This window comes from Myotis brandtii, unplaced genomic scaffold (genome assembly GCF_000412655.1).
Source record: "Myotis brandtii unplaced genomic scaffold, ASM41265v1 scaffold2134, whole genome shotgun sequence".
In the NCBI taxonomy this organism is placed as follows: domain Eukaryota; kingdom Metazoa; phylum Chordata; class Mammalia; order Chiroptera; family Vespertilionidae; genus Myotis; species Myotis brandtii.
In genome coordinates, this window is record NW_005357977.1 from 4,616 (window position 1) to 12,612 (window position 7,997).

Consider the following 7,997-nt stretch of genomic DNA (forward strand, 5'->3'; position numbering starts at 1 on the left):
TTAACCACTAGTTTTAGTCCAGTTTCTTCAGAGAAGCAGACTCAATAGTAGGGAGGGAGGAAAGCAGAGAGGGGGAAGAGGAGGGAGAGAGGGAAGGAGAGAGGGGAGGAGAGAAGAAGAGAGGGCAGGAGGGAGAGAACAAGGGAGAGAGAGAGAGAAAGGCAGAAGTGGGGAGAGAAACGCATTATTATAAGGCATGAGCTCATGAGATTAGTGGAGGCTGGAAAGTTCAAAATCCACAGGGAAGGCCAGTAGGCTGAAAACCCAGGGAAGAATTGATGTTGCATCTGAAGTCCAAGTCTAAAGGCAGTTTGGGCACTAGCCAGTTGGCTCAGTGAATAGAGCATCAGCCTTTGGACCAAAGGGTCCCAGTTTGATTTCTGTCAAGGGCACATACCTTGGTTGCAGGCTCCTCCCCAGCCTGGGCCCTGGTCAGGGAGCATACAGGAGGCAACCAATCAATGTGTTTCTCTGGGTCTTTCCCTCTCTCTTCCACTCACGCTAAAAATGAAATAAAATTTAAAAAGGCAGTTTGAAAGCAGAATTCCCTCTTCCACAGAAGAGGAAGTCAGTCTTTTTTCTCTTAAGGTCTTTAACTGAATAAATGTGGCCCACCCAGATTATGGAGGGCAATCTGATCTACTCAACCATTTCTAGAGTAGGGTGAGTGGGAAGAGATCAACTAATGATCTTGTATGCATATATGCATGACTCAGGAACACAGACAATAGGGTGGTAAAGGCTTGGTGTGGGGAGTAGGGGTAGGCTGGGAGAGGTCAATGAGGGAAAAGAGAGACATATGTAATACTTTCAACAATAAAGATTTTTTAAAAACACACATTCAGCCGTAACCAGTTTGGGTCAGGGGATAGAGCGTCGGCCTGCGGACTCAAGGGTCCCAGGTTCAATTCCAGTCAAGGGCATGTACCTTGGTTGCAGGCACATCCCTGGTGGGAGGTGTGCAGGAGGCAGCTGATCAATGTTTCTCTCTCATCGATGTTTCTAACTCTCTATCTCTCTCCCTTCCTCTCTGTAAAAAAATCAATAAAATATATTTTTTTTAAAAAAAACATGCATTCACAGCAACACCCTATAACACCCTATATAAAGAGGTAATATGCAAATTAACCTTCACACCCTCACAAGATGGTTGCCTACAACCAGGTCGGCAGGGTGGTTAGTGAGGGATGACCAAACGACTGAACAAGCAGTCTGCATGGGATGACCAGGCCAGTGGTGGGGCCATGAGGGGTGACCAAGGAGGCCGGCAGTTAGGGGCAAAAAGGAGGCCGCCAGATGAGCGATTAGGAGCCAGCAGTCCTGGATTGTGAGAGGGATGTCCAACCTGGTTTAGGCCTGATTCCCAGCAGTCGGACATCCCCCAAGGGGTCCCGGATTGGAGAGGGTGCAGGCTGAGCTGAGGGGACTCCCCCCCAGCACAAATTTTGTGCACCGGGCCTCTAGTCTTTATATACTGTATATAAAAGCTTAAGCTACCGGAACGACCAGAATGACTGGTCACTATGACACGCACTGGCCACCAGGGGGCAGACGCTCAATGCAGGAGCTGCCCCCTGGTGGTCAGTGTGCTCCCACAGCCAACCTCCCAAGGCTGGCCAAACTCCACCAGTCCCTCCTCCTGGCCGGTAGGCCCTGATCATCTGATTGGGGCCAGCCCCCAGGCTGGGACTGGGAACCAGGGGTGGGTGGTGGCAGACACCGCCTCTTTCCCAGGGGGGCTGAGGGCTGGCTCCCTCCTCGGGGCCAGCGGCCAACCTCCCATGCCCTGTCCCTCCCCCCAGCTGGCAGGCCCCAATCGACCTGCCACCCAACTGCAGTGGTAGCAGCAGTGAGGGAGGAGGGGGGAGGGAGGCGGGGAACCATGCGGTGGTGGGATGCCGATGATGGCTGAATTGGCATCTGGTGTCCGTTCCTTCCGTACCCAGCCTGGCAACCATTGCCTCCTCTCTGGCCTGGCCCCAATTGGCCCTGTTCGCTGGCCAGGCCTAGGGACCCCACCTGTGCACAAATTCCATGCCCCGGGCCTCTAGTAAACTAATGTTGACTAGATGTCTGGGTACTGTAGTCTAACCAAATTGATACATAACATTAACTATCACATATCATCTTTTTTTCAGAAGGTTAGATAATCAAACTATCTGAAAACTCTATTATGCTAAGAAATACATCATCTTTGTGTGTGTATCATGGCATGATTTAAAGGATAGTGAATTAGTAAAAATCTATATTAACGAGGTCAGCCAAAGTCTGGTTAGTCTTTATTTCCTTCAATGCTTAGGATAATAACTGTTACCTAGTAAGTTCGGTGTTTCTATTAGGTTGTCCCCATTGGTTGTAATTTGCTTCCTGATTTTTATGAAACATAGCCACATTTTATCATTATCTGATTTGTGGTACATGACGTTTTTAAGAATGGACACATTTTAGAAACTTCTTGTAAAGGCACACAGAGCTGAATTTGCATAGGGTTCACTGGCTCATATGCATGAAAGGTTGGACTCTACATATGTGATCCAGTTATTGCCTGGAGGGTAGGTTTCATTCCTCCGCACCTATAGTGGTTTTCAGACCACAAAGCCTGTTCAGTGACTTATTCCTTAGGGCTGAACTGGAAGAAAAAGGGCAAAGGCGGTGCCCTCGGTGCTGTCTGAGGACCAGGAGCTCATGTGGAAGGAACCAAAGAAGCCATGGGTGCTATACCTGGAGAGGCCACTTAACCAGGAGATAGTGACTCTACCTGCAGCTGCCTTCATTCTCACTCCTCACCTCTCATTAGCCCCCATCTCTCCATTCCAGGGTTCTTACCCCTGCTGACACTGTGAGCTAGGGCTCACACTTTGGGAGTCTAATTCTAATACCCAGCTCCTTTTGTATACCCAGAAAATGTACATTTAACAGGGGAAATGATCCTGGAAGAGAAATCCTCAGATTTCTACCATTGCCAGAGAACAAGAAACTGGATCTGGGCAAAGGGATCTTGAAGATCTATCCCCTCCTTTGGGACAGGTTGGGGTTTCTAAGACGTGTCCCTATCAGCATCTGTCATGTATGTTCTATGCCCTTACCTGTGGCACCTGTGGATCCATGAGGACTGTATCTGTTGGTGACTGATTTCTCAGGTTTTTCTGGGAGGTGGAGGGGAAAGATTGAGTCCTCAATTCCCAGTCAAGTACACGAAGAACCTGCTGGAAGGCCATGGGCTGCAGGGCAAGAACCACCTCCAAAGGAAGCAATGGCCATGCAGCCAGGTTTTGAAATTGGAGATTGACTCTCTTTTCTTTGTCTTCTCTTCATGTTTTTCTGTCCCAGAACTGTCAGTGCTGCTGTTGTTGCCATTGGTTTCTGCAGCCCAGAAGGATAGGGGTAAGTCTGCCCACACAGATGCCCATTAGTGATATTAAGCTGGGGGTGCAGGCTATGGTCTGGGTCCTCTCACCAGTTGGGAGGGAAGGAGGCTTATTCTGCAAGTGAGGCTCAGAGATGGTCTTCTGGGGATAAGAAAAGCTGTTTTACCTCCCTAAATGCCCAGATTTTTTTGTCTATTCCTCTTCCAATAGCAGCCATCCCTCCCTTATCTCCCCTCCTCTAGTCTTGAACCCACAGTTGTCCATGGCTTTATCCATTCCTTGTGCCCTCTGACCATGGCCTCCATCCTCACTGTTCCACCCCACAGCCTGTATTCGATGGTGCCCTCCGAACCCTCCATGTGTCAATGCCCGCTCCTGTCACTGCGCACAGGGATTCAGTGCTGCATCAAGTAGTGTCTTCACCAGCGGCCACTTGAAGAGTTGCAATGGTACAGAGGTTTTGGGGAGAGGGGGGAGGGACATAAAGAGATTATTGGGGTAGATTGTGGTGCATCCAGAGCAGCACAAGCATTTTGTCAAGGATTAGAGCAAGGAGACAGGGCAGGATAGTTTGAGGGAAGTGGGCAGTTAGGTTTTTGTAATTAGTAGGAAGGGTGTTTAGAGCTTACACAATGGATCTGGGCTGTGTGGGTTCTAACTCTAGCTTTGCCACTAAGTGGCTCTCTGACCTTCAGGAAATTATTTCTCCTCTCCCTCAGTTTCCTGGTCTGTATATTGGGGATAATTATTGTACCTACCCCACATGGATGGTGTAAGACTTCATAGTTACCTGCATGAAAAAAATTTTAAGATGAGTGCAGAGAAATTGTCAACAAATGTGAGCTATTACCATTGTTACTGCTGTTACTGTAATTGTTATTTTCACTAGAGGCCTGGTACACAAAATTCGTGCACTGGGGGCAGGGGGGATGTCCCTCAGCCCAGCCTGCACCCTCTCCAATCTGGGACCCCTCGGGGGATGTCCGACTGCCTGTTTAGGCCCGATCCCTGTGGACATCCCTCTCACAATCCGGGACTGCTGGCTCCCAACTGCTCGCCTGCCTGCCTGCCTGCCTGTTGCCCCCTAACCACTCCCCTGCCAGGGGCTGACACCTGGCTCTATCTCCAGGTGCATGATGAGTGCCATGACACCCTGTACAGCCCCCATCCATGACTCCCTCCACAACCTCAGCATTGAGGATGGCCATCAAATCCACTGTCACCCTAACAGGAGACCACTCCTAAGTCACCAGTGATGCAAATAGCATCATAAAGGAGGGTTTGGAGCCTGAATCAGTGTCTCCATCTACCCCTCAAGGCCTGAAGAGAGGGATGCAGACCTCCTTTCAATCCCAACATGACACAGCAGAGTGTCTGAATGCAGGTGCCTCAGAAAGTAAAGATGGGCAAAGGAGTCAGTAGCAGCTGATTATGCCCAGCCCCATCCTAGAAGTGCAACCCTGGACCTGTGTTCTGTCCATCACCCATGATAGGGTCAGACTGGAAGACAGGTCTCTGCCCAATAGGAACTTTTGCCTTTGAGAGGTGACACTTTGTCCTATTGTATTACAGACATCAAAGAGTGTGGACCACACTCAACAGTGTCCTGTGAAGTATATTTAAACTGCCAAGACTTCATGAAGACCTACTGCAGGTGTAGCCAAGATTACAGGCCGGTTTTTGAGGCAATGTTCCTCATTGATCCTGACGACCCGTGTGATGGTAAGAAGGATCCCATGTCTTCCACCTTCTCATTCATAAGGTTTTGGATTCTCAACTCTTTCTCCAGGTCATCAAAGAGGTAGCCTGGGCACTTACCAGGTCACCCACCCTCTCTGAACCCCAAGGCTCTGAATGCCCCTACCAAGTGCCACTTATGCAATTTTGGAACATCCTCTTGCTACTTGGCATCTTAATTTCATACAACAAAGAAAGGGGTAGCATTCAAGATACTTCAAGAGCTCACAGAGTACTGCATTCCAGTGCAATATCCATTTCTTCTTCATGTAACTGCCAAGATGAGACCTTCCCTCACTAGAGTCCACATGGGTTTGGCCACCCCAGGAGCACTCTCAGATCCCTCAGGCCTTGATAAACCCTGTTCAGAAATGTGGGCGTAGGAAGAGTCAAGGGCTGGCCCATGTGCCCCAGCTGGCCTTGCCCTGGCCAACAACCACACCTGGTAAAGCCCCTACTTGCACCCTGACCCTACTTCTCAGCCGCTCAGCCAAATCTATTTTCCCAAACAAGGCTCCACCCTGATCCAATCCAGTAAGTTCAGTTCATGGGCCTGTGGGCAACTCAGATAAATAGGACCCAGGAGGATGTTGTGTTGGAGGTGGGCAGGGTGACATAGACCACCCCACACAGACTCAGAAAATTGGGTAAATGGAAGAGGCTCCTATCTGGATGAGATTGAAAGAAAGGATGTAATTGGACATCATTGTCCCCGGCCCAAACATCTCCTGTAGAGGTCAACTCAGGCCACAGGGGGGCCCAAACTGAGCCCCCTTCAGCAGGACCTACAAATCGGTGTCCCTGATGGAGATCAAAGAGCCAGATGACAGAAACAGCTGCCACCCCTGGCCCATCAGCACCTGCTCCCCTCTTCAGCCACCCAGCCCTTACCTACTGCTGGCCTTACTCAGAAGTGAATTCTCACCACTTCCTGTCAGTTCAGGGGATGCCTTTGTGGGGATCATAAGAGGCACCTTCACCACCCCAAGCCTACATGGCTGGACATCAACCCCCATTGTCTACCATGGCTTGACATCCACTGTCTGGGTGGCTCTTGCTTGTCTGGCATCATCTTTATTCTCCTCTCCCCTTCCTCCAAGCCCCTTGAGGAGTCAGGTTCATGGGTGGGTCTTGGGCCAGCTTGAGTCTCAGAGTTAGCATGGAAGGGGAACTTTGTCCTGCCAGCATCACCCAGTTCCAAGGAGAAATAAGGCAGAGAGCAGCTGTACTACAGTAGGCAGGACAAAGGCCATCACCAGGAGCCAAGCTGGGTACTGCTCAGGGAACACATTTCTCTTGCATTTGGCTCTCAGGAAGGCCCACCCTGGTCTTTGTCCAAATCCTCAGACTGGAACACATGTAAACATGATGTCCCCGCCCTACCTGGGAGCTGCCAGGGAAGCAAGTGCACAGGGGCTAAAAGACAGGGAGAACTCAGGACACTTCCATCCACATCTGGACAACAGAGCATTGAAGCCACAACATTCACCCATAGGATACCTCCATGTGAATAAGAACTGGCAGCTACTCACTAAGAGGAGAGAGTAGGGTCTTTTCAAAGCAGATATCTGCCATTGCCAAGGAACAAAGAATGTGGACATGGGAAAAGGCAAACCAACCTGAGGACTTTCTCCTTTAAGATGTATCATCTCCATTGGAAAGGTTGGAGTTTCTAAGATGTGTCCCTGTCATCAGCTGTGTGTATGTTCTATCCCCTTACCTGTAGCACCTGAGGTTCCCTGACTGTCAGTGACTGACTCCTTGGGGAGTCCCAGGAAATGGAAGGAAAAGACAGAGTCTTTGATTCCAAGTATAGAAACCTCAGAGAAGCTGCCAGAAAGCTGTGGGCTGCAGGGCCAGAGCCACCTCTCAGGTGGAGTGGCCATGTGGACAGGGGTTGAAATTGGAGCTCCACTTTCCTATCTTGATCATCTCTCTGTCTTTCTGCCCCAGGACTCTTTTTGCATCTCGAATTGACATTGGTTGCTGCAGCAAAAACCCTTAAAGGTGAGTCTGCCCAGCCAGGGCAATTAGTAAAATAAGCTGGGTAGTGCTTGTTGGGGTCCGGGTCCTCTCACTAACAAGGGAAAAAGGACGCTTACTCTGAAGAGGCCCAGAGAGGGTCTTCTGAAAATAAGAGAAGCTATTTCTTCCTCCCTAAATGTCCAGAATTTTCTGAGTTCTTCTAAGTCCAGGGGCAGCCATAACTCCCTCTCTCCCCCACTCTACCCCTGGCAGCCACTATCTGGGTGGCTCTTGCTTGTCTGGCATCATCTTCATTCTCCTCACCCCCTCCTACAAGCCCTTGGATCCCCAGCTGGTAGCTGACTTCTTCCATTTCATGGGCCTTCTGACCATGCTCTCCATACCCACAGCCTCTACCCCGGAAGACTGTGCTTGGTGGTGTCCTCTGAACTCCAAATGTGTCAACGCCACTGCCTGTCGCTGTGCTCAGGGATTCAGTTCTTCATCTGGAGAGATCCTTACTAGCCGCTTCGAGAGATGTGATGGTACAGGGGCTTGGAGTGGGCATACAGAGATGGTTGGGGGAGGATATAGGGCATCCAGAACCCTCACCACTGAGAGCAGCACAGAAGCATTTTGTCAAGGATTAGAGAGAGCAGCTAGGGCAGGGCACTGTGAGGGAGGTGGGCAATCAGGTTTCCGTGATTAGTTATCAGATCCACTACCCATTTTTAAATTCGATGGTGTAGTTTTGTGTGTTTTGTCTATTGAATTAAAAGAGTTCTTTATATAGTATTTTGGATGTTAACTGTTTGTAAGATATATGATTTGCAAACATTTTCTCCCAAATTGTAAGTTGCCTTTTAATTGTTTTATCATTATAAAGACAGTGTTTATTAAAATACATTTCATTTTCAAAATGTAATG

General features: G+C 49.4%; 1 protein-coding gene across 1 annotated transcript in view; it reads left to right on the forward strand.

The window, feature by feature from the left end:
- Positions 1-5,056: 5,056 nt before the first annotated feature.
- Positions 5,057-7,997, forward strand: part of ADGRE2 (adhesion G protein-coupled receptor E2) — a 33,135-nt gene continuing 30,194 nt past the window's right edge. The window contains exons 1-3 of the mRNA XM_005865847.2: positions 5,057-5,090; positions 7,059-7,112; positions 7,481-7,647. Coding sequence (XP_005865909.2) covers positions 5,057-5,090; positions 7,059-7,112; positions 7,481-7,647 — 255 coding nt within the window. The remainder of the gene's footprint in view (positions 5,091-7,058; positions 7,113-7,480; positions 7,648-7,997) is intronic.